The sequence below is a fragment of the Jaculus jaculus genome, chromosome 9 (genome assembly GCF_020740685.1).
Source record: "Jaculus jaculus isolate mJacJac1 chromosome 9, mJacJac1.mat.Y.cur, whole genome shotgun sequence".
NCBI lineage: Eukaryota > Metazoa > Chordata > Mammalia > Rodentia > Dipodidae > Jaculus > Jaculus jaculus.
The window spans coordinates 41820999-41848865 of record NC_059110.1 but is presented as its reverse complement, the minus strand read 5'-3'; the positions used below and the strand labels follow the sequence as shown (position 1 = coordinate 41848865).

Below are 27867 nucleotides of genomic sequence, written 5' to 3'. Positions count from 1 at the left end.
CATATTTTGTCCCTAATACCTAGAAAAAAACGGCTATGAAATTCACCATCAATAACATAAATATCTGTTCATTACCAGCTTCCTGCCATGATTAGGTGATTTCCCCATGAATTCTCTTCCAGAGAATGAAGTGAACACTGAGAAGTATATACACCCTTATTAGCATCTCCGGGCACCAATTTAACAGAAAGACATTTTGAGCTATAGATCAAAATGAGATCAGATGTCCAATGCAAGTGTATTGATGAGTTAAAGTCCTCAGTGCTAGCATGGATCCTGTGCAAGTGAGAAGTTCTGGCTTTGGAAAACAACAGTACTATACTGGGGGTTGGCTGATGACTGGCAGTAATTATGAGGACCTGTTGAAGAGGACATTCAATGTTCTTTAAATGTCTCCAAGCCCAAAATAATGTCAGCTCTTCTGTGCCTCCATTCTGATTAAAAATCCTCACAAATGTGCTTTGAAAACTAATGAAATGGTCATCTTTAAGTGAGTGCTTAAATGGCACAACATGTCTGGAAATAGCTAACCTGTTCTTTGCCTAAGACCCTAGAGAGAACGTAGATCACTTTCAAAGCTTGTAGCCTGGAAAAGGAACAGTCACAAGATAGGAAAAGCTACCTGTGGGGAGAGAACAAATAGGAAAGTGAGAAAACAGCAGGGAAAGCTGCCTGAAGAGGTTTCAGTACATTGAAAACTATACCCAAGGAGAAATTGATCTTTTATTATCATAACCAGCTGAGGAAGTTCTGCCTCTAGTATCTGCTGGGAGACATTCTTGCCAAACTTGGTCCCATTCACAGATGAGGAGTCCTAATTTTGAAGGTTAAAAAAAAATAATAATTGAGAGATCTAATCCTGGAGATTCAATTAACTTGAATATGGTGTGGAATCTTCCTAATTAAATTCTTTCTGTTTCCCCTTGCCTTCTCATTTTTTCCCTTTATTTCTCCCTCTCTTAATTCCTTCCTCCCTTTCTTCTTCTCCAGAAGAGCCTTAATAACCATTTCTTGAGCAGAAACAGTGACTATATATCCTTAACCTAAGAGAAAAGCAACCAGCCTAGCTAACATTGCCATTGACTTATATACAGAAATACTGAGGAGAGCAGAATGACTCCCCCCAGGAGAAGTGCAAAAATTTCTCTGGGAGAGGACTCTTGAGGTGCTCATTCAGGTGAAGTTGGATATTTATTCAGGGTGCTTCATTTAAAAATAAAAGTATGAAGCAATGCTCAAGATGCAAAAGACAGCAATGAGACATCAGAGAACACGTTTCTTCTGGACTAAGAACATGGCCAAGATAGGATATTGAAAAGTGAAGCAATGGTCTATGTTGGAGCATAGATACATTTGTTTAGTCAAGAAGCAATTAAAAAACAATATGATTGAACTTTATACTAAATATTCAGTGAAACTTACCACATGGTAAAACAAAACATATTTTGGTGTTTTTTTTTTTTCTTTCTTTTTAAAAATTTTTTTTTTATTTATTTATTTGAGAGCGACAGACACAGAGAGAAAGACAGATAGAGGGAGAGAGAGAGAATGGGCGCACCAGGGCTTCCAGCCTCTGCCAACGAACTCCAGATGCATGCGCCCCCTTGTGCATCTGGCTAACGTGGGACCTGGGGAACTGAGCCTCGAACCGGGGTCCTTAGGCTTCACAGGCAAGCACTTAACCGCTAAGCCATCTCTCCAGCCCTCTTTCTTTTTTTTTAACTCAAGGAATCCAAATACACAGGGCCTTCTTTATCTCTTTGTAGACCAATATTTTTAATGTTTTCCATACTAACACATACGTTTTTTAAAAATCTACTCTTATATGGGTCCTGGGAAATCAAGCCTGGGTCCTTTAGCTTGGCAGGCAAGTGCTTTAACTGCTAAGCCATCTCTCCAGCCCTTATCTGATATTTTAAGCTTTAATCTACTATAGTTAATTATGAGAAAATATTTATGAAAAAATATAATTTTTAGTTTTAAATTCAGTCTTCTTCATAATTCCAACTCTTACATCCTTAGATAATTAGATAATATCATTCTTCATGGGGTTTCTCAACTACTTCTCTGAATCCTAAATACTAAATTATTAGACTTTTCAGCATAAATATTTTAATTTGGGGAGTATTTTCATTCATTAAAATATGCTTTCCTCTATTGACTGTACTTGCTTGGCATTCCTCCAATAAAATGAGCACAGTGCTATCTTTTAAGGAAAATACTGCCTTGAGCTCCATTTTACTCTGAAAGTGTTGAACCAGTGGCCCTAGATCTACTTCCCAAGAAGTCTGTCCCACAAGAAGATTCTGTGGACTACTTACAACATCTTGATCATCACCTGTATAAAGACCATTAACACAGGTCTACTGGATAGTCTACCCAAGTCCTATAGAAGACTTGATATTTTTATTGTAGTATTTCTGGTTTTGTGTTTCAGAGTGCCTACAATCTATCACTAGCTTAAAAATAAATCTTTCAATACTCTAGACATTCTTGATCTGACATTTACATTCTCCCATTCTAGGCCCATCTTATCTGTTTGAATTTTGTTCCTTTGTTTTTCTTTTGAATTTTGTTTTGTTTTGTTTTGTTTTTCGAGGGAGGGTCTCACTCTAGCCCAGGCTGACCTGGAATTCACTATGGAGTCTCAGGTTGGCCTTGAACTCACAGCGATCCACCTACCTCTACCTCCCAAGTGCTGAGATTAAAGATGTGTGCCACCATGCCCAGCTCTTGAATTTTTTTTTTGAGACAAGAACTCACAAAATGCAAATTGCTCTTGAACTTGCTACATAGCTGAGGAAGACATCACGTTTCTGATTCTCCTGCCTCAGCTTCCCAAGTGCTGTGATTACTGCCATGTGCTGCCACTCTCAGCAATTAAGAACTAATAACCACAGTCACAACTGCAGATGGCTATAATGTAGTAACATGCAGCTGCTACCCTTCTGACATTCTAGTAACCAAGAAATGGGAAAATATCAAATTTTAATATTGTTAAAGAAAAAAGGAGGTAATAGAAAACTCCAGAAATCCAAGACTATATGTTAAATTTTTAAACTATACCACCAAAGTTATCACTGTTACCTTTTATGTTCTAATGATAGCCTCCATTGCTTATTGACTTAACAGTCAGCTTTTCTTCAAATGCCATAAACTGTGTGTGCATTTTAGCTTTCTATTCCAAATACTGAAATGCCACTAGTATCAACTTCTCATTTACTTGTCAGCTTTCTTCTTTTAATCAAATGCTTATTAGTTGTTGAGCAATTGGACTTCTTTCATTGACCTGAATACATAAAGGCCCTGTCAGAAACAAATTTTTGTGCTAATAACAGATTTCATGGAATGCATCAGCCCTTGTTATTTTGAAATATGACACAACCAATAATGAGGTCCTTAAATGCACACTTTTAAAGAGTTACTAAGAGAGATGATTTTTGTCAGTATATTTTTTCTGATTTAGAAGTTGTTTAGAAGTTGGAAAGATGCCTTAGTGGTTAAGGTGCTTGCCTGCAAAGCCAAAGGACCCAGGTTCAATTCACCAGGACCCATGTAAGCCAGATGCACAAATTGGTACATGCATCTGGAGTTTTGTTTGTAGTGGCTAGAGACCTGGTACACCCATTTTCTCTCTCTCCCTTTTGCTTTCTCTCTTTCTCTCCCTCTTCCTATCTGTCTGCCTCTCTCTCTAATAAGTGAATAAATAAATAAATAGGAGTTGTTCAGTGTCTTCAATAATTCTTAACTGGTTTTGTATATTTTTTGTGTACATCAACTCAGTATGAGTAAGATTTGTTTTCTGACTTTCTACTTTGTTTTGGTCAAGACTTGTTCAATGAGTCAGAAGTCCTAATTTTTAGCTCAGTTTACAAACACACAAGAAGTAAAGGACCCATTAAGTATGTATAGAGCAAATCACACTCAGGAATTGCTGTTGTCTTTAAAAGAGAATCCATAGGCGACTTTCAACCTATTCATTTTGCAGACAAGAATTTATAATTTGTGGTTAAAATGCTATGCACTTGCACCCAGAAACTGTTCAAATACCTATAACTAAGTAAACGAGAACACAAGAGTTCCAGCCTAACCATCCATTTATAAATAGCTGTTTGAAGACACTTCCTTACCTAGATTTCACCTTTAAATGCCAAAGTAACATTAATGAATAAAAGATCAGAAACTGATAGTGAGAAGAGATTAGAAAAAAGTGTCAACATTATCTTTTGTTGTTTAGTTTTGGTTTTTTCAAGGTTGGGTTTCACTGTACCTCAGGATGACCTGGAATTCACTATGTAGTCTCAGGGTGACTGAACTCACAACAATCTTCCTACCTTTGCCTACTTAGTGTTAGGATTAAAGATGTGTGCCACCATGCCTGACTAAATCAAGAATTTCTCAAGTATGAAAAGAACATATATATATAGGGTTGGCAAGTCACAGAAGAGTTTAAAAATGAAAACGATGAGCCTGGTGTGGTGGCACACACCTTCAATACCAGCACTTAGGAGGAAGAGGTAGGTGGATCATTGAGTCCAAGGCCATTCTGAGACTACATAGTGAATTCCAGGTCAGCCTGGACTAGAGAGTGAGACCCTATCTTGCAAAAACAAAATAGATAAATAATTAATTAAAATATTTAAAAACTCGAAAACCACAAATCTACAGACAGGCATTACAGTGCATAGATTTGATATAGATTTGACCTGTAAAACCCTGTGCAAGTCAGGATTTTGAAGTGTGTGGAGAACTCACTGGCATGGATTGAATGGATAGTCTATTCTAAGAAGAGTTACATCATTTCAGGCTTTTCTTTTGGCTTGCATACTAGGCTTTTCCTCCATGCAGGCAAGTCTCTGGGAATATATAAAGTATGAGGAAAAGCTTCTACCAAAAGAGAATTAAAGTAAAAGCTACATATTGGAAAACAATCATTGTGCTATGTAACAAGACTGTGAGCTTCTATCCAGTTCCCTCAATAATGCTGTAATGTTTGCCTCAACTATAAGAATAATGGAAGACAGAGAAAAATCTACAAATAACTTTCCTATCTGAAAGACACCAGCAAACCAAAGCAGTAATGCATAACAAAATGTCAATCAAGTTTTAGCTCATCACTGTTAACATAAAAGGAAAACCAGACTTTTAAAGACATGGTCCAACAGAAAAGTTAGAAAAATAAGTAAAATAGAAAGCCTTCACAGCTTTCCCTGTGCTTTGAATGTTCTCCCTGTCTTTGCTCTGTGCTCTCCACCTCATTCACAGAGCACAAGTGAAGTATACTGAGAGATGGATATCTTTCTTACCATTCTATCCATTCCCCTTCCATCACCCAATTCCTGACCATTTTATGCCTTCACATTATTTTTTTCCTATTATCTTAATCACTACACACTTATTTTGATATTGCCCATCTTTCCTGCTCCAAATGTAAGACTTACAAGGGAAATTATGTTACCTATACATATAACAGACCTTGATACATACCTTAATGTTTTTCACCTAATTACTTATTTATTTAGTCATTAAAAATAAGTCACTTGACTAAAACAAAAACAATGTAAGAAATATGATTTTAAAACTATGATAATTCTGAGAACTACCATAACATATAACCAAGAACATCATTTTTAAAGTAGAGTTATACTAAAGACACCAGCAAAAAATAATGGATCTTTAGTTGGAATTTTTGTGTGAAAAATAACTCAAAATTTGATTGGAAAGGCTTATCTGAGAATAAAGGGAATTGTATAAGATCAAAACTATGAAGGGAAATATAAGTAAATAAGAGATGAAGCCCGTAAGTTAAATGTATGACAGAAGTTCCTATAGTAACACGTATAGAGAAAGGGCAAACCAGTGATAACACAAGACTATTGTGTTAGTTACTTTCTCATAGCTGTGATTGAATACCTGAGCAGAGGCAGGTATTAAGGAATGAGGGTTTATATCAGCTTATAGTTCAAGGTGACGGTCCATCCTGGTGTGGAAGACAGGACAGCAGAAGCATGAATCATCTGGTCAGGAAGCAGAGACAGACAAATGCTGTTGCCTAGTGCATTTTCTCCTTGCTCAGTTCAGAATCCCAGCCCATAAAATGGATATCTCACCTCCATTGACCTAATCTACAAATTCCCTCACACATATACCTCGAGATATGTTTTCTTAGTTATTCTGGATCGTGTCAAGTTGGCAATCACAGTTTTACCATCACAAGGATTTCAAAGATGAAAAAGAAATACTGTATTGAAAGGTCTAAGATACTCTAAAACTAAATGCAAAAGACATCCACCAAGGTTTACCTTGCAGAATTTCAGAACCTAGTGGTACCTTTAGTTTATTCTCAGATAAACCTTTCTATTTTACTTTCTAAGGAAACTAAAGGTACCAAATATTTTCTGAATATTGTTATGTCATCTTAACTGTAAGAATTAAAACTAGAAGCAATAATGGAGAAATGTCCACACATTCCTAAGAGAAAATGACATTTAAATAATAAGCATTTATCTAGCCAAAAATCAATCATTATAAAAGTACAATGAAAACACATTAGACTTAAAATTGTTCACTTATTCTATAAAAGGAAATGAAAGATGTACTTTCTGCAATAGAAGAAGAAACCAGATAAGAAAATGACATGAGAACTGTTAAAGAGAAATAACACTGACACTTATAAAAAAAATAGAGAGAGAGAGATAGGAATAATTTAGAGTATAGCAATAGAGGACAGATATTTCAGAAAAGAACTGACAACTCCAAGTTAAATAGGCAAGGAAGCCTATTTAGTTCTTGAAGTGTTGGCAGCTTTTTACTGGGGGAGACAGATGGAACCCAATACCACTGAGACAAAAGAAAGGAGGAGTTTAAATGATAGCATGAACGAGTTGGTAAATACTAGAGTATATCAGAGAGGGAGAATGGTCAATGTAATCAGTCAATCTCCACCCATCACAATGATCAATATTAGGCTAGCTAATATTGATAATTTATAATTCTTTCACAGAGGCTTAAATAGCAGAGTTCTTTTCTTGACCACATTTTAAAAGGCTGGCCAATGTCCTGGAGAAAAATATCTCTGGGTTGTAGGAAATTTACATCTCAAAAGCAGTGAAAAAGCTGGGTGTGGTAGGCACACTTTTAATCTCAATACTTGGGAGACAGAAGTGGGAGGATTACTGTGAGTTCAAGGCCTCCTTGAGACTACATAGTGGATTCCAGAGCAAGAACCTACCTCTAAAAAAAAATACCCAGCAGTGAAAGAGTTAGCAACCACAAGAGTTCTACAGTAAATGATCCAGGGAGGGAAAGGAGGCCAAAGCCAAACTCCAAAAGTGATTATCGAATGTTTAATCAAGCTGAGAAAAACATGTAGGTTAACTTGTGCACATCACAGAATCTGGGGTTCTAACCTACAAGAGAACCAATGATATTTTGTGATGTGCCATGTCCAGTTATGAGCATTAAATGTGTGGAGCCTCATGGTACTTGAAGCTGCTAGTTTTTCTCAGAAAAGAGCATATAAAAGAAAAAGAATAGACTGATTCTAAAGTGGAAGATCATGTGGAAATTAATCTTACTATTCTATTGATCAGTTTAAAAAGACTTAATGATAGATCTATAGCAGATGGATATAAAATATGCCAAAATATGGAGGAATTAATAAAAGAAATATATATGGAAACCCCCCAAAACTTGTAGATTAAACCACATGTTTTCAGTAAGATGTTGGTAAAGAATATACCCCCCCAAAAAAAGTTTTTGTTTTTTTTTTAAGTAAATAGGAACTTTGTATGGACACAACATGTGTGGGTATCATCTCCTTCCTTCCTGTCCCAGTTCCACTAAGGGACTTCCTCAGTGGGATGGCTGGTATTCACTATGGAGTTGTGGGTTATAAGTTCTGAGAGCAGCAGTCAGAATTTGTTGGGGGGGGAGGGGGAGATTGGATAAGGGGGCAATGCCTCTGGATATTCCCTCCCGCCCTGTGGCTCTTCCTAAGCAGTGATGGGTGTGTTTTGAGTTTACTGTAGTGTTGAGCTTTCAACAGCTTCTGGACTTCTCCTTTGCTGTGTACTGAGTATCCTCAATATCTGTCTCCATCACCCTGGCACAAGTTGTCAAGCTCAACATGGAACAGCACTCTTTCTCATCTTGTCAATTCCTCCATGGTTTCACCCAAGCCCTGGTTGATATGCAAAGATAGTTTGTTTCCTACCATGAAGTTAGCTATCTTTTCTTGTCTTTGTAAGGGTCCAAGAATCTCTGAAGAAAGATCCCAGACTCAAATAATATGTAACAGCAAGGAGCATTTATTCTGCAGAATCAGCCAGTATGTGGGGGTCAACCATTCATGTGAAGTGGTGACTCCAAGAGAAGCTCACAGCTTGAGGAATTTTGGCGGGCTTCGTCTTTTTTAACATGATTGGATAATTTGAACAATAACTGTATTTGAAATCCTTGAAATGTAACTAGACTAGGTCCAGTGGGGTGGAACTGGTTGCTATCCCACAATACCTTTCAATGATATTTTCAAGAAGCCAAAAAATGACAAACAAAACACAGATAAACAGACACGAAAACAAATGTCCCAGGAAGTGAAAAATACATTCAAATGCTGCAGTGGGCAGCCTATCCTGTGAACAGGTTCTACCAGACTGGCATGACATGTCACTATTTATCAAAACCAGAGTCAGCCTGGACTGCTCAGGCTCCACCAGATTGGAACTTTCCAGCTCCACCAGAAAGGGGTCTGGAGCATCCTTGGATCCCCCTGACCCCAAGGTAATTATCAGCTCATTAGCTTTACCTCCATGGGCCTCCAAATTGCACCCAGATGCAAGATTTATTGAAAATGAAACAAAGAACAGAGAAGACCAAAGAGACACAGTGCAGAGGGGCTCCTGACTCACTGATCAGTGGAAACACTCTGCTATTGAATTTGTGGGTCCCCCAGTGATCCCAGACAAGTCCCCAAATGTAAGGGTCCAAGAATTGCTGAAGAAAGACCCCAGACTCAAATAGTATGTAAAAGCAAAGAGTGTCTATTCCGCAGAACCAGCCATCATGTGGGGGTCAGCCATTCATGTGAAGTGGTGACTCCGAGAAGAGCTCACAGTCTCCTTTTAAACACAGCTTGAGGAATTTTGGCAAGCTTAATCTTTTCAACATGATTGGCTAATTTTAACAATAACTGTACTTGTGTTCCTTTGATTGGTCCTAAGGTTTTGGTGGGCTAGGTCTAGGGGAATTTTAAGCAGGTTAGGTAATTCTTAGAATAATTGGCTGGGCTGGCAGCAATTATAGCTGTGTATCTCTGATTGGTTGGGGTAGAAACAGGTCTCCAGAAACTGACTCAGCCCCTGTGATTATCTTGTCAAAGTCACTGTTAATTAGTAGTCCTTTGTTTGTGGCTTCCCAGAAATCTTGTTTGCCTCTCAAGGAAACTGAAACTTAGGCCTAGTTAGGGCGAAACCTCATGTAGGCTTGCCATGGCATCAGTTTGGTCCTTTTAGTCTTGTTGATAGATTTTGGTTGTACTAGGTTCTTACTGCCTTCTGAAACAGAAAAAGAGCTTCTCCAATGGACAGTGAGATCACCATAGGTAAAAGAGGATAAGCATTGATAACTTAGATTTTCACTGAGTTAACCCCTGTTTTGCCCCAAAACTAGTGGGATTGACTCAAAGGAACCTGCCAAAAAAAAAAAAAAAAATCTTGGTCTCCATCAGATTCAGACTTAGTTCCGTGTTCCAGCTACAGGTTCCTTTTCACTGAGTTGATCTCTTAGCCAAAAACAGAACCATTGGTTACTCACCTAGGCTGGGTGTCACCATTGTAGAAGTGTATATGCCTTGTCAGGATGAAAGAAGTTTCCCCTGCTTACATTGTTGGCCATTTATCCCCAGCAGCTCATAAAGCACTTTCTAGCATGATATGAGCTAACCACATAGGAACTGGCTTCCTTCCAGATCTTTTGATGTTTTGTGTCAGGAGCATGTGGTTGTTTTCAACAAAATGGTCTTGCCTTTTACCTCGGTTGTATTACCAAGTGCTTTGACGGAAGCCTTTCTTGTTTTGGGAACCTTGTAGGGCCTTCTGATAAATATCTCAATGTGGGTTGTAACCATCTTTGGTACTGGAAGCTACAAGGCAGGGCAAAATATTTTAGGGTTAGGCTTCATCCCACCCAATTCAGGGCCATTCTGAGAACACAAGCCCAAAACACAACTGCATCTTACTAGGTCCTGGTGCACAGGCCTCAAATAAGCCTGCATGTCACCTGCCTTGAGCACACAAGCCCCACACATGCCTGTACTTCACCTGCTGAGAGCACACAGGCTGCAAGCAAGCCTGTCTGAGCTCACAGGACCCAAACACACCTGCATCTCACATGCCCTGAGCGCACATGCCCCAAACCCCCAAAATTATTTTAAACTAAATGAAAGTGCAAATAAAACATAAAAATGCATGTATGTGACAAAAGGACTGATAGTTGGAATGTGGAGCAGTGAATGTATATGAAGAAAGACCTACAGGCTAACCTTGCCACTACCACATCTGACAGAGAAAAGGAATGCTAAGGGAAGCAAAAGGAAAGAAAGTTAAAGAAAACAAAGAAGAGAAAGCAATCATGTTAAAAACAAGAAATTGGTAGGGAAGAACATTGCAATAAAAGCTGGATCTTGGGGGGAAACTCACAACAATCTCAAAGTACAAAAGGTTGTTTGTGGGTATTGATGAACTAAACCTACAATATGGAAGACCTTGAATAGGAAATGCAATATAATATTTAAGAAAAAGGGCAAAATTAGAAGAACTTTCCCTAGCCTCAGAATATGCTAAAGTGCTGCATTAATCAAGACAGTGCTATTAATTAAAAAATAAAATAGGCGACTTCCAGTTAAGATGGCGGCGTAGGTACCACGCCAAAGCAGCCTGGGGGGAAAAAAGACCAAAAAAACTCAGCAAAATACACACTTTTACTAAAAAGTGAGGTGTATAGGAAACAAAAGTGGCAGTGGAGAAGTAGGAGAGATCCAGAGCATCCAGAGCCTGCACAGGCCGGCAAAAGCTGCCACGGCACCTCCACCAACCGAGGCGGCAGCAGGGCGCACCAGAAAGCCTCCACGCTTGGCTCCAGACGCAGGAAAGCCAGGTGCAGGAGCTTCCCCTCATACTGGTGCTCTTTGCAACTCAGGAAACGTGAAGGGAGAGCGGCAGTGAGCAGTGGAGGAGCAGAACATGAGGTAGAAGCACACATGGAACAGCGAAAGAACCAGAGCAGCTGCGGCTCCCTCCCCTCCCCCACTGCCTGAGCCCAGCTCCAGCAAACAGAGCAGTGTCCTGGGACTCGGCCACACCAACTTGAGCTGACAGTGGGACCCAAGCAGGAGCAGAGTTCGGCAGCAACAACAGCAGTTCTGGAACCAGTACCAGCGGCCCCAGCAGCAGCAGACCCAGGAGCGGCAACAACAGCAGACCCAAAGCAGCAGCAGTTCCAGCAGCGGGGGTGCTGATCTGCAGGGCCACAGTTTCCAGGCTTGGTTTGCCCTGCAGGAAAAGCCAGTGCCCAGCTCCAGAAATCAGAACAGCAGCCCGACGACCCAGGCAGCAACTTGACTGAGACCAAACTCATCCAAGGTAAATGGGTTTGCACCAGGGAAGGGTCTCACTTGGTCACAAGCTGACTGGGATCCCTCAATAGACCAGAAATCTTACCTCTAAGTTGATAGAGGATCTGGTTGTTATAATAACTACTCTGGCATACATACTTGCGGCTGTTTTTTGACTGAATGGGTACAGTGTTTAGTTAACTTTTAGAATCTACCTGTGTTTTATTCCACTCAGCCTACTTGAATACTCCCATAGCAGGGAAACTCAACCCCTAGGAGCACCTTTGTAGATACTCTCAGAGTCTTAAGAGCCACATCTAACACCTTAAGCTCCTACCCTGAAAATATATAACATCAAATCAATTGATACAGCTAAGAATACCCAGCTAGCTAGAAAATCCAAGCATTAACTTAATCCAAGATGCAAAAATATATACATTATAACACAAGAAACACTAAAAAGCAAGACAATATAAATCCATCTAAAAGTATTAATGCATCAGAAATGTCCTCCAGTGAAAACGAGTTAGAGGAAATGCCTGAAAAAGATTTCAAAAGAATGATTGTAAATATGTTCAAAGAAGTCAGAGAACAAATCAAAGGAGTCAAAGAGGAACTTAAAGAGGAAATCAAAGGAATCAAAGAAGATGCAGGACACCAATTTCATAAAATAAGGAAGGCAATACAAGACATAAATAAGGAAATAGAAATAATAAAGAAAAACCAGTCAGAATTACTAGCAATGAAGAACACAGTTAATGAAATAAAAAACTTTGTAGAAAATCTCACCAGTAGTATGGATGAAGGAGAGGACAGAATATCTAAGCTAGAAGACTAGGTGGCAGATCTAATACAGTCCAACAAAGAGAAAGACAAACTTATAGAAAAGTATGAGTGGGAATTTCAAGATATTCGGGACACTATGAAAAGATCAAATAATAGAATTCAGGGCATAGTAGAAGGAGAAGAATTCCACTCCAAAGGCATAGCAGGTGTCTTCAACAAAATCATAGAAGAAAATTTTCCCCAAATTGGGAAAGAGTTGCCAATACAGATATAGGAAGCCTTTAGAACCCCAGCCAGACAAAACATGGAAAGAACCTCTCCTCGCCATATTATAATCAATCTTCCAAACACACACACCAAAGAAAAAATATTGAAAGCAGTTAGAGAGAAAAATCAAGTTACCTCCAAATTAAGCACATCAGGATTACAGCAGATTATTCAATACAAACTTTTAAAGCCAGAAGGGCTTGGGGTGATATATTCCAAGTTCTAAAAGTTAACAACTGTCAACCAAGGTTACTTTATCCTGCAAAGTTATCCATTCAAATAGATGGAGAAATAGGGACATTCCATGACAAAAGCAGGTTAAAGGAGTATTTGAAGACAAAACCAGCTCTACAAAAAATACTTGATAGAATCGGCCATGCTGAAGAAAAGGAAAAGCACACATATAAGGAACCTAGAAAAAACAAGCAATACTCAAGTACTAGTTAACAGAAGAGAGCACAGGTAGAACCAGAACCACAAAATTTAAAAAAAATGGCAACATAAATACACACCTCTCAATAATAGCTCTTAATATCAATGGCCTCAATGCCCCAACGAAAAGACATAGATTTGCAGACTGGGTTAAAAAGCAGGATCCTACAATTTGTTGTCTCCAAGAAACTCACTTTTCTACAAAGGATAGACATTATCCTAGGGTGAAAGGTTGGAAGACAGTGTTTCAAGCAAATGGGCCTAGAAAACAAGCATGGGTTGCTATCCTAATATCGAACAGGGTAGACTTTAGTCCAACGTTAGTCAAGAAAGATAAGGAAGGTCACTTTATATTGATTAAGGGCACACTCCAACAGGAGGACATTACAATCCTAAACATATATACACCTAACATGGGGGCTCCCAAATTCGTCAAACAAACACTATTAGAACTAAGGTCACAGATAACACCAAACACAGTGGTGGTGGGTGACCTTAACACCCCACTCTCATCTATTGACAGGTCATCCCGGGAAAAAATAAACAGAGAGGCATCTGGACTAAATGAGGTCATAGAAGGAATGGACTTAACAGATATATACAGGATATTTCATCCAAAGGCTGCAGAATATACATTCTTTTCAGCAGCACATGGAACATTCTCTAAAATAGACCCTATATTAGGACACAAAGCAAATCTTAACAAATTCAGGAAAATTGAAATAATTCCTTGCATTCTATCTGACCACAATGGAATCAAACTACAAATCAGTAGCAAGAATGGCTATAGAGCATACACAAAATCATGGAAACTAAACAATACAATAATAAATGATGAATGGGTCAATGAAGAAATCAAGAAGGAAATCAAAAATTTATAGAGTCAAATGATAATGAGAACACAACATACCAAAATCTCTGGGACACAATGAAGGCAGTTCTAAGAGGTAAATTTATAGACTTAAGTGCCTATATTAAGAAATTAGAAAGGTCGCAAGTAAACGACCTAATGCTTCGCCTTACAGCCTTGGAAAAAGAAGAACAAGGCAAACCAAAAATCAGTAGATGGGAAGAAATAATAAAGATTAGGGCACAAATTAGTGAAATAGAAACAAAAAGAACAATCCAAAGAATTAATGAAACAAAGAGCTGGTTCTTTGAAAGGATAAACAAGATTGATAAACCCTTAGCAAATGTGATGAACAGAAAGAAAAAAGAGACACAAATTAATAAATTCAGAGATGAACCAGGTAACATCACAACAGATTCCAGAGAAATTCAAAGAATCATAGAGACATACTATAAAAGCATATATTCCACAAAGTATGAAAATATGAAAGAAATGGATGATTTCCTTTATCTATATGACCTACCTATATTAAATCAAAATGAGATTAATCACTTAAATAGACCTATATCAAACATGGACATCAGAACAGTTATCAATAATCTCCCAACTAAAAAAAGTCCAGGCCCAGATGGATTCACTGCTGAATTTTACCAGACTTTTAAAGAAGAGCTAACACCATTGTTTCTTAAGCTTTTCCAGGAAATAGAAAAAGAAGGAATTCTACCAAACTCCTTCTATGTGGCCAGCATCACCCTGATACCAAAACCAGGCAAAGATAGAACAAAAAAAGGAAATTACAGACCAATCTCCCTCATGAACATAGATGCAAAAATTCTCAACAAAATATTGGCAAACAGAATACAAGAGTATATCAAAAAGATCATTCACCCTGACCAAGTAGGCTTTATCCCAGAGATGCAGGGATGGTTCAACATACGCAAATCTATAAATGTAATACATTACATAAACGGGTTGAAGGACAAAAATCACATGATCATCTCATTAAACGCAGAGAAAGCATTTGACAAAATCCAACATCCCTTCATGATAAAAGTCCTACAGAGAATGGGAATAGAAGGAACATATCTCAATATAATAAAGGCTATTTATGACAAGCCTACAGCCAACATATTACTAAATGGGGAAAAACTGGAAGCTTTTCCACTAAAATCAGGAACAAGACAAGGGTGTCCACTGTCCCCACTTTTATTTCATATAGTTTTGGAAGTCTTAGCCATAGCAATAAGGCAAGAGACACACATAAAAGGGATACAAATTGGAAAGGAAGAGATCACGTTATCATTATTTGCAGATGACATGATTCTATACATAAAGGACCCTAAAGACTCTACTAGCAAACTGTTAGAGCTGATCAAAACCTACAGCAATGTAGCAGGATACAAAATAAATACACAGAAATCAGTAGCCTTCATATATGCTAACAACAAATACACAGAGGATGAAATCAGAGAATCACTCCCGTTCACAACTGCATCAAAAAAAAAATAAATAAATAAATTACCTTGGAATAAACCTAACCAAGGAAGTAAAGAATCTCTACAATGAGAACTTTAAAACACTCAAGCGAGAAATTGCAGAAGACACTAGAAAGTGGAGAAACAGCCCTTGTTCCTGGATTGGAAGAATCAATATTGTGAAAAAGGCAATCTTACGAAAAGCAATCTACACATTTAATGCAATACCTATCAAAATTCCAAAGGCTTTCTTCATGGAAATAGAAAAAACAATCCAAAAATTCATTTGGAATCACAAAAAAACCTCGAATATCTAAAATAATACTGAGCAACAAAAATGAGGCTGGTGGTATCACCATACCTGATTTTAACCTAAACTACAGAGCCATAGTAACAAAAACAGCATGGTACTGACACAAAAACAGACATGTAGATCAGTGGAACAGAGTAGAGGACCCAGATGTAAGCCCAAGTAGCTATAGCCACCTGATATTCAATAAAAATGCCAAAAATACTCATTGGAGAAGAGACAGCCTCTTCTGCAAATGGTGTTTTGAAAACTGGATATATATGTGCAGAAGGATGAAAATAGATTCTTCTCTCTCGCCCTGCACAAGAATTAAGTCCAAATGGATTAAAGACCTTAACATCAGACCTGAAACTCTGAAACTGCTAGAGGAAAATGTAGGGGAAACCCTGCAACATATTGGTCTTGGCAAGGACTTTCTGAATACAACCCCAATCACTCAGGCAATAAAACCACAGATTAATCACTGGGACCTCATGAAATTACAAAGATTTTGCACTGCTAAGGACACAGTGAAAAAAGCAAGAGGCAAACTACAGAATGGGAAAAAAATCTTTGCCAGCTATATATCTGATAGAAGATTAATATCTAGGATATACAAAAACTCAAAAAGTTAAATAATAAGGAATCAAACAAGCCAATCAAATATGGGCTATGGAACTAAATAGAGAGTTCTCAAAGGAAGAAATACAAATGGCATATAAGCATCTAAAAAAATGTTCTACGTCACTAGTCATCAGGGAAATGCAGATTAAAACTACACTGAGATTCCATCTCACTCCTGTCAGATTGGCCACCATCATGAAAACAAATGATCATAAATGTTGGCGGGGATGTGGAAAAGAAGGAACCCTTCTACACTGCTTGTGCGAATGCAATCTGATCCAGCCATTGTGGAAAACAGTGTGGAGGTTCCTAAAACAGCTAGAGATTGATCTACCATATGACCCAGCTATAACACTCCTAGGCATATATCCAAAGGACTCATTTCATTTCCTTAGAAGTACATGCTCAACCATGTTTATTGCTGCTCAATTTATAATAGCTGGGAAATGGAACCAGCCTAGATGTCCCTCAACAGATGAGTGGATAATGAAGTTGTGGCACATTTATACAATGGAGTTCTACTCAGTGGTAAAGAAAAATGAAGTTATGAAATTTGCAGAAAATTGGGTGGACCAGGAAAGTATTATACTAAGTGAGGTAACCCAGGTCCAGAAAGCCAAACGCCACATGTTCTCTCTCATATGTGGATCCTAGCTACAGATGATTGGTCTTCTGCATGAGAATGAAAATACTTAGTAGCAGAGGCCAGTAAGGTAAAAAGGAGACATAAAGGGTAGAGAAAGGAAGGGAGGAGAATACTTAATAGGTTGATATTGTATATATGTAATTACAATGATTGTAATGGGGAGTTAATATGATGGAGAATGGAATTTCAAATGGGAAAGTGTGGGGGTGGGGAGGGAGGGAATTACCATGGGATATGTTTTATAATCATGGAAAATGTTAATAAAAATAAATAAATAAATAAAGTAAAAAAATTAATTAATTAATAAATTAGAGTAACAGAAAGCCCCAAAATTGATGCATGTAAATATAGCTAACTGATTTTCAGTAAAAGAGCAGAGGTTACTTAATGGAAAGAGTGGTCTTTTCAGCAGTAAAACAACTGGCCATCCACAGTAAAGCACACCAAAACAAAATTCAAATGCAGATTTTTACTTCTTGTAAAAAAAAAAAAATTACTTAAAAAGGAATATACAAAAATGTAACCTAAAAATTTTGAACTTTATAGAAGATTATAGACCATAAAATCTAGGTGACTTTGAGATTGGCATTATTTTATAGATGTAGCAAAGGCATGATCCACAAAAGAGGGAAAAAAAAATAAAAACTTCTTTCCTAAATTGTGTATTTTTGCCCTACACAAGTGACTGGTGACCAAATAAAAAGATAAGCAATAAACATGGAGCAAATAGTTTCATGAGACATAACTGATAAAAAGCTGTTATCTGATCTACACAAAACATTTAAAGATCAATAGTAAGAAAATAATTTAGCCGGGCGTGGTGGCTCATGCCTTTAATCCCAGCACTTGGGAGGCAGAGTTAGGAGGATCACTGTGAGTTCGAGGCCACCCTGAGACTGAGTTCCAGGTCAGCCTGGGCTAGAGTGAAACCCTACCTTGAAAAACCAAAAAAAGAAAAAAAGAAAAGAATTTAATACAAGCCGATTAAAACACAAATGTGAGCTGGGTGTGGTTTCTCACACCTTTAGCAATGAACCTACATAAAGAACACATAAATATAGTATATAAATATATGAGAAGACTAATAAGATGGCACTTAAAATTTTAAGTAATGAAATGAAAATGAAATATTAATATATGCATATTCAATTACCAAAATCTAAACAAAAATATCAACATTAAGTGCTACTAATGATATAGAGCACAGAGATTCAAATTCATTGTTAGGATTACAAAATAATACACTACTTGGAAAGTGGTCTAGAAATTTCTTACCAAAACAGACATAACTTTTTCATATAGTCCAGCAACTATCTTCCCTTGTGTTTACCTAAATAGTTGAAATATTATGCCCACCTTATTCCTGCACATGAATGCTTATAGCAACTTTATTTATAATTTCCAAAATTGGAAGTCAAACATGCCACCCTAAAACAATGTATAGATACATTAATTGTAATTTACCTAAAGAATGAAATATGTAGTTTTGAAAAAATGAGTTGCCAGGCTGAGGAGATGGCTCAGAAATTAATGCTGCTTGCTGTTAAAGCATTAGGGCCTCTCAGGCTGAAGACTGTCAGTTTTACTGCTCTCCACAACCCATGCAAAAAGCTGGGCATGACTGTGCACATTTGTGAAGGAAAGAGACCTGAGACCCACTGGGCCTAGGTGACATATGGCAGCTTCTGGTTGAGGCAGGGAAGAAAATACCAGTATGTGATAAGAGACACCTGACGTACTCTTTCTGCTTCCACAGGCACACCTGGAACATGCACATACCCCAGAAAAGAAAATGAGTTATCAAGCTATGAAAGGACATGGAGAAAACCTAAATGCTGATAATTAACTGAAACAACCCAATCTGAAAATTTCACAGACTATATCATCCCAACAGTATAGAACAGAATTCTTTAAAATACAAAAGTATGGAGCTTGTAAGAGGTGCCCAGTTTCCAGGTGTCAGAGAGATGAGTGGGAGGGCATGTGCAACACCAAGAGTGTTTTAGACAGTAAAGTGATGCTGTGAGATACTGGAAGGGCATTGTCATGTCTTTGCAAAATCCTTCAAATGCCATAGAATAGACACCAAGAATGAATATTAATGTCATCTGTGGTCTGTATAATAAGGATGTTCAATATAGACTTAGTAACTGTACAAAATCTAACACCTTGGGTACAATGTTTATAGTGGTGGACTTGTACATGTGTAGAACTCAAAATATATACTTTCTGCTTAATATATCTATAGCCCTAAAACCACTCTAAAAACAAAGTCTATATTCTAAAGGGAAGGAATTATTAACTCTAGGGAGAAAATGTTATATAAGAAAGAAATTACTCTCATAACTCATAACCCTGCTCAGCCATAAAAATATTTATACAGCCATAAATTTTATAATATTGATATAATCAAATTTTAGAGAAAATTATACAGGATGGTGGGGAATAGAAAGAGAAGTATGTGGCATAAGCATTTTAAATCATACATTGCATGATGGAAATCAATAGTGAATATTTAAATGATAAATGAACAATGTCCATATGGGTATAACATTTATAAAGTACAGGTAAATAGTTATAAAAAGATTTCTAAACAAATGAACATGATTGCCTTTCAATAGGATACTTAAAGATAGTGGATGGTATGGACAAATAATGCTATTTTGCTTATTAGTTTTACAGAAGGCATTATTTCTAACTATATGTTAATAATAGTCCAGAATAATAAATATGTAGAAAGTAAAGAGACAATAAAATGTACTTCCGTAATGCAAACAGTATGTCTCAAATAATTCTTAGAAATTAGACGTTAAGCCTGGCATGGTGGCATTTGCCTTTAATGCCAGCACTTGGGAGGCAGAGGTAGGAGGATTGCTTCGAGTTCAAGGCTACTCTGAGACTATATAGTGAATTCCAGGTCACCATGAGCTAAAGTGAGACCCTGACTCAAAAAAAAAAAAAAAAAGAAAGTAAGAAATTAGACTTTAATGTTCTAGGTTGACCTGTGCCTTCCCAAATATTTATATTGAAACTCTAGCACATTGTGCCACCAAATATGAATTTATTTGGTAATAGAGTAATCAGATGTTACTAGCTAAAATGAGACCATTACAACAGACTTTAATTAAATATGGATGAATTCCTTATAAAAGGGAAGAATTTGAACACAGACTAACACATGGGATGACTGTTGTGAGAAATGAATGTGGAGATCAGGAGTCAAGGAGTGCCAGCCACTACCTGAATGCCAGCAAAGGCAAGGAGTCATTACCGCATTCTAGCCCTCAGAAGAAAATATCCCATTACACCTCAAGAGCAGACTTTTAGCCTCTAGAACAGTGACATAATACATTTTTCAGCTTCTAAAGCTACCCAATTTATATTGTGCTAAAGAAGCCCCAGAAAAATAATAGCGACTACAAGAGAAAGAACTAATGATAGCTCAGTTGTCTACCAAGAATTGCCAAAAACCATGCATTTTGTTGGAGTACTTTTTCAAGGTAAGGTGTCACTCTAACCCAGACTGACATGGAATTCACTATGTAGTCTCAGGGTGGCCTCGAATTCATGGCGATCCTCCTACCTCTGCCTTTTGGGTTCTGAGATTAAAGGTGTGCACCTCTATGCCTGGCTAGCCTTGAAATTTTCTAGGACACTAATCAAGGGTACCATCCACTATAATGCATTTCTTGTAAAATATCTGTAAAGTTGATTATCTCTTAAGATATTCATCTAGGAAAGAAAAGACTTTCTCTGGAGAGGGTATGTTTCATGTTTTGTTTTTAAACTAACAGAGCTCTGTCTTCATTACATTTCCATTATTTCCAAAATGTTAGTGTTGGACTGTGTGTCCATATGAAGTATTCACATCTCAGCTTCCTGAATCAGTGTCTATCATCTCCATTTCTTGGCTGGAGAGATAGATGCTCAGAGGTTAAAGGTTCTTGCTTGAAAAGCGTGGTGTCCCAGGTTTGGGTTCAGTTCTCCATAGCCACGTAAAGTAGATGCACAAAGCAGCACATGAAGCTGGCGTTGGTTTGCATTGCCAAAAGGACTTTGTGTGTCCATTCTCTCCTCCTCTCTCACCCCCACCTCCTTGCAAATACAAATATTTTGAAAAGCTTCATTTCTTGCCTGTTGTTTTTTTAGCTTTGTTTTAATGATGTATGGGTGAGTATGACATTTCTCTTGCTCTCTCATGCTCTCTCTCTTTCTATCTCTTGTATGTCCTTATCTTTGTCTCTCACTTTCATTTTATGGCAATAGACAGGTATAAAAAAATGAATATTAATAACCACAGAAGCTCTATTGAGCAGAAAACTCAACCTCCATCAATGCTATTATGAAGTTGTCTCTGCAGTTATAGTGATTGACTACCCTCGTGCTGAGAGTGTACAAGAAAGGACTTTCATTACAAAATTCATGATTGTCCTATAAATAATGACACAGCCAACAACCAGAATCACTGTCAATATTTATACACTTATTCCCATTTTAAGATAATGATTAACCCCAACAAACTCATGCATAATTTTCACTGACTTATCTAGTTTTTTATAGGAAATAAATCTTGCTTCAAATAGATGGGGCAATAGCACAGTGGGTAAAGTTCTTAACTTTGAAAGCATGAAGAACCCTTGAGTTCCATCTTTGTATAGCAGATTGATTCTGAGTATAGCACCCAATGCTGTCCCCTGGCCTACACGTGCACAATGGCACAAGCATGCACACACACACGCGTGTGCACACAAACATACACACAAACACAATAATTAATCTTGCAACCGATGAGGAGCAATAATACAGATAACTGAGATTTCAAAATTCTCCTTTCAGATCTTTCAGATGGAGCCTTATGCCTATGCACAAGAGAAGTGACATTACTGAGAGGCATTAGAAATGCCCAGCTACTGGGGCTGGAGAGATGACTTAGCAGTCGAGGCACTTGCTTGTGAAGCCTAAGGACCCAGATTTGATTCTCCAGTGCCCGCATAAGCCAGATGTACAAGGTGTTTCATGCATCTGGAGTTCCTTTGTAGTGGCTAGAGACCCTGGTGTGCCCATTTTCTCTCTCTCTATTCGCCTCTCTCTCTCTCTGAAATAAGTAAATGAGTAAATATTTTTTTAAAAAAAATTAAGAAATAAGCCCTAGTAATTAAGAACTCAGATTGTGTTATTTCTGGACCACATAAGTCTGCCTGCTTTTGACAACTTAGTCTCATTCTTTTTCCTTGCAATCCCCAGTGATTAATCTAGTTGTCTTTATTAACCAATTATTAAATAATCAAGGTTATGAAAAAGAAACAGCAGACATTCTTTTTTTCCCCACAATCAACACTACAAGCAAACCTCTAGGCCTGGTTTTTCTTTTGCCACTGGATAAAATGTATGGTAGACCTCCTATAATTTGTGATAACCTTCAGATAATGCAAATTCATCTAAAATAACTATTGTCCCCCAAATAGCCTGTGTTAAAAATAAAAACAACTATCCATCATTGTAACAAGAATACAAATTTCATTCAGTTAAACATCACCCTTCCGTTGAAAAGACTTGTATGCTTAATATTTGACTTCTATCTTCTGTGATCATCCCCTGCCTGACTCATAATTATTACTCCAACTCTTATAGGGCCCCACCTGAAAAGAAGAAGAAGAAGAGATAAGGGATCAGGAAAGCTATGTGGGTACTAACAGACATTTGAGGGTGATAATACTAGGTTTCTCATAGTAACTTTATGGTTTTTTGGGGGGACACTGACTTGCACTACATATCTCCCATGTAGGCACATAACAGTGTATCTTCTCTACTTGTTTCTCTTACTTCTCTTCCCTCAGATTCTAGTGATATGAAGCAGTTAAGATTCAGCCATTATCCCCCTCAACTATATCCTGGTCCTATTTGAAAGACTTGGAAAACATCCCAGGTTAGCTTACTCTCATGATGACCCATATCTACTGTCCAGGAACTTCACTTAGGCCTGTCACATAGAGCAGTTCAGTTTTCTTCCAGGCACTGACTGCTTTTGTTTGGGCACTTAGCAGGTGCCTCCAGCCACATTTACTTTGAGACATTCTAGGCCTGGGTCAAGTCACTAGCTCTCTGTCTCCCATGGTTCTTTGTAATTCTTCAATTGTCTCAAGGAAAAGAGAGACCACATTTCCCTCCCTCCAGTCACCACCATAAAGACAGTGACACACATTGCACAGTGACATCCTGTGAAATTCACCTTCTACTGTCCAAATTCTCCAGACAATAAGTTTTAACCCTTCATAATTTTAAGTGTGAGCAAATATCTCGAGAACATGAAACATGCCTACATAAACTAATACTCCACTTTGATCTGAAGGCTCCATTGTCCATGACTCTGAAGTAATTCCAGTTCCCATTCTGACTATACTCTTTCTGGAAGATGTTTCTTTTTGTGCTGTTGAGAGCTCCTGGGTATGTTATTAAAAGATCTGTGAGAATAGAAATTCTACCTTTGTACTGTTCACAGTGTGTTACCTGACTTTCTGAAATCCATCAAAGATTTGTTGGAAGAATTTGGGGATATTTCCTATGAAATATTATGACAAACTTTACAGTAGAAGTCGATAAGATCAAAAACAGTGGTTTGCTAAAATATGGGCTATGCTCTCTACCCACAGAATTTGTGTCATTCTTCAACCAGCTGCCATTTAATATGGGGTACATGAATATCTTGAAGTATTTCTTCAGGGTCCTCAGACCAATTACCTGTATATAAAAAGGACAACTATAATAGGAAGGAAATGTTGTATGAAAGTCTGCTAAACCCTGACATTAGCCTCAGCATTAACATAAATGTAGTCAAATTGAAATACAGCTTTGAGATGTAAAGTGCATAAAAAGTAAATATTCTGAGGATGTAAAAAGTATAGCAGATTTAAAATAGCAATCATTTCATGAGATGATAAGTTATTTGTTTTTAATGCCTAGATATCCTAAAAAGGACCTGTCCATGTTATAATTAATGTAAATCATTAACAATTTTTAATAAAATAATTTAACCTACATTATGTTCAGAAATACCTTCAAAAGTAGAATCAATATGCATGTAATTATATGCTTCTCTGCTGCATATGAGGAAGGGGGAAAAGAACATGTTTTCAAATAGGAAAGTCAGAACAAATCAGTACCAGACAGACACTCAAGTATCTATGCAGTCTTTCTCATCCTTATCAATTACCTTCTTTCAGGAAACAGATCTTATCCTGACTTTTAATATTTCAATGCACCGATCTTGGTGGATGGAAAATGGACCAGGATGTATGGTGACATCAGTGACACCTGCCCCAGACTGGGCCCCAGAAGACCATCGCTACATCACTGTCTCAGGGTGTTTTCTGGAGTACCAGTACATAGAAGTGGCTCATAGTTCCCTCCAGATTGTCCTCGCAGTAAGTGTTGACTGTCTTCAACTCCTTTTAGTGCTTCTGGGATTATCTCTGGGCAAACAGTGCATACAAATGGAATGTGTGGATGTGTGATCATTTGCCCTTTTCCTGATTACTCCCCCTGATCATAGGAATTTGCCCAATAATCAAGCTATCTTTGGACCTCACTATGCTGATTTTCAACAGCAACCAGTAAAGAGCCTTTGATATCATCAATAGTTTATACAGGAAGTCCACCCAGTCAAAAACTGATTATCTGTGTTCTATATTGACTGTTACAAGATTCTAGCAGGACAATCACAGGGTTTTCACAGCTCGCATTCCACATATCTGAATATAAAGGTTTCAATGTATGTTTTACTGTGTAGCTATTTCTTTTGACTGGACTATTAACATATAGATCTTTCTCCTCTGTTTATCAATTCCTCTTCTTCCTTCTTACATTTTTCCTAGTTTAAAACCTTTCATTCCTCTTCCCTTTTAGAACAACACTTTTCTATAGATTCTACTTCTAGACTTTCATATCCCTATATTATGTGATTTTGTAACAAAAATATCTTCATTCTACCAGGAGGTAGTAGAGTTATAAATAACAAAGTGCTAGAAAGATATGCTTATGATATATAAATCAATCACTTTACCTTATATTAAGACAGATATGTAAGTAACAACAACCCTCCCACACAAAGCACTTTTCAAAATACATAACATCATGAGATGTACAAAGTTGACAATTTCTTTCGTATGTGAATCCATGTATACAGATCACAAAGCCATATGTATTTTTTAGATCTCATATAGACTCACAACTGATACACATTACCATATGACTGCTGGGAACAAGTAAACCATGTAGAATTTCTTCTTACTCTTTCTTCAGCTAATTATTTTGTGGCAAATATTGGGACTCTCTGATCCTCCTGATGGGAATTGTCAATTCTAATGGTACTGAGGGGTATGCCACTTAGCATGCAGATGGATTACAATGACCCTAGAGTGCATTGTCTGGCAGTCACTCTTCCAACCATCTTAGATCTAATCAGTTGTAGTCAACCCACCCAAAGAAGGGCTTACAATCTTCAGGCATCCTGTCTTCAAAAATAAACAAGACTATGGTGAGTCAGAGCTTCAGCTAACTCAAATAGACAGTGTGCTGGGTAGTGAAAGTATGGAAGGCTGTCCCTTTTATGTCTTTAAGGGTCAGGCTCGAGAATAAAGGACCTAGATGAACCGTGATTTCTTGGGCCCAAGAGTTTATGTAATGCCAGGAGAGAGAATGGTGGGCAAGAGAAAGAGAGGATAAAGAGCCTTATGTAAAGGAGGGAGGGGTTTTAAGCTCTGTGACAGGAGGGGAGAAATTGTACAGTGAGGGAGGTGCAGTATTCCTGCAATTAGGAGGCATATGCAATGTCTTAATACTCATGTGTCAGAGAGGGATTTTTTAAGCAAAACATTCCCTCTTTGCATCTCCATTTTTCCCTCTACCCACAACATTTTGAATAGTTTTCCCAGTATCTCAAGGATGATGTGAAGATATAATCAATGTACTTGGATAGTGAAATATAACAATTTTAGAATGCTTTTTGAATTTGTGTGTATATGACTATATCTATGATCACAGATTTGTCAAAGCCCAGATACAATTATTGGACATGGACTTTCTGCAGAAATATATTTGGAGACATAAGCATATGCTGAGAGTCACATATCACCCAAAGAACATTTATTTTATATAAGTGACAACAATCTGCAAAGACAAGGCAGCTCAAGTGCAGAGAAGTTCTAGCGCCCTTGGAACACTCAGATTCCCACCTCTCCTGTCGCCCCATTACCACCTCCCACAGTGAAGAGTATGAGCAAGACATCACAGGGTGCAGCATCCCTACCTGTCTCCTTTTCACCTACTCTTCCTGGAGTATGTCCATGGGGGAGAATGGAGTCTTATTTTCCAATGCTAACTATGACATACCTGAGAAGAGTAAGCAAGTGCATGCTAGAGCCTATGCTTGGGGTTGTTTTTATATGCTTTCTGTCTTGGGGCTTGATATTGTCTAGCTAGAACTTGGTCTAAAAGTTCTTGTGGTACCCAAAAGGGCTGATTCAACCAATTTGCCTAATTATTCAAAGTCTTTTGAGAACATTTTGTTTTGTTTTGTTTTGGTTTTGGTTTTTCGAGGCATGGTGTCGCTCAAGCTCAGGCTGACCTGACATTCAGTATGTCTTCTCAGGGTGGCCTTATTTCTCAGGAATCCTCCTACTTCTTCCTCCCAAGTGCTGAGATTAAAGGCATGTGCCACCACACCTGGCTGAGAACATCTTTGTTTGATAATTCGTATTGCTTCTGTTGTAATGATTATGGGATAAAATGCTGTCTTCAATCTCTTCTCCTTGCACATTATCACCCAGATCATTCCTCTGACAATCAGATATTCACTGTTGTCCAGTGAACAGCTCCTCCATGCCTGTCCCCTGTGGGCTTCAGGATAAACAGAGAGCACTGGCTCCCTCACCTCGAAGATGTCACCATGAAAAGTGGAGCAATAGTCTTGAGGGTACAAACCAACAAACAAATGATTTCTGACTATGGTAGGGAAGTAGTTTGTGCACTGTAGGGCAGAATCTTAGCTTTATAAGTTCATCTTGCTTTCTGTAAAGGCTTAGCTCTTCCTTCATAAACTGCTGCTCTTTCAGAGATGCTCCCTGATTAGTTCCAAATCTTTTCAGCTTTTTCTCCTCTCTAGTTCAGCCTTTCTTTCAGACTCCTGGCCTTCATATGCTAGTGAATATTAGCCACCCAATTGTTAGGTTTTCTGCCAATCAACTCCTGGCTGGTTTTAATATTAGCATTCACAAAGCACAAATTTGCATCACACACATAGATATATCTGCGATCTACAGCCAAAGGAAGACAAGTATAATATCCCTATAATTGGGAAGAGGGGCTATTAATCACACAGCCTCCAGTGGAGCAGAAAGGACTGGCAGAGCACCCTAATGATGAGTGAGCCAGGTGTAAGGCTTCCAACTTGCTCCCTTCCCCTTCAGCAATGCTTTCTTCAGTATCAAATATCACATTCAAAAAGCATCCAGGTGTGCGCAGTTTTAATGAAACCAAAACAAAAAAAATTCCTCACATTTACAAAATATATTAAATATGTGTAAGGAGATGGAGGAGCTAGACTAGGGAGATGGTATTATCCACATTACAGTATAAATTATATTTCTGTAGCAATGTGTGACTAGTACAGCCCCAGATTAGGAAATGTTCACATGAGGGCAACAGACCAGCTGAACAGGCTTCCTTACCTGGTAAAAAAGACAATGATCATGCACTACCACCAAGGCTGGAAAAGTCTTCAACTCAGCACTGTCAGAGCTGATGGGCAAGAGGTTCATGATTCAGGGATTGTGGCAAAAAATGCTAGGATTCACTAGCTATATCTTCCACCGGTGAGGGGAATTGGTATGT

The 27867-nt window shown here is 37.9% G+C and overlaps 1 protein-coding gene across 7 annotated transcripts in view; it reads left to right on the top strand.

Moving 5' to 3' along the window:
- Positions 1 to 27867, top strand: part of Nkain2 (sodium/potassium transporting ATPase interacting 2) — a 1180756-nt gene that overhangs the window by 958439 nt on the left and 194450 nt on the right. For all 7 annotated transcript variants that reach the window (XM_045158893.1, XM_045158892.1, XM_045158887.1 and 4 more), the window contains one exon: positions 24201 to 24401. In XM_045158893.1, coding sequence (XP_045014828.1) covers positions 24201 to 24401 — 201 coding nt within the window. The remainder of the gene's footprint in view (positions 1 to 24200; positions 24402 to 27867) is intronic.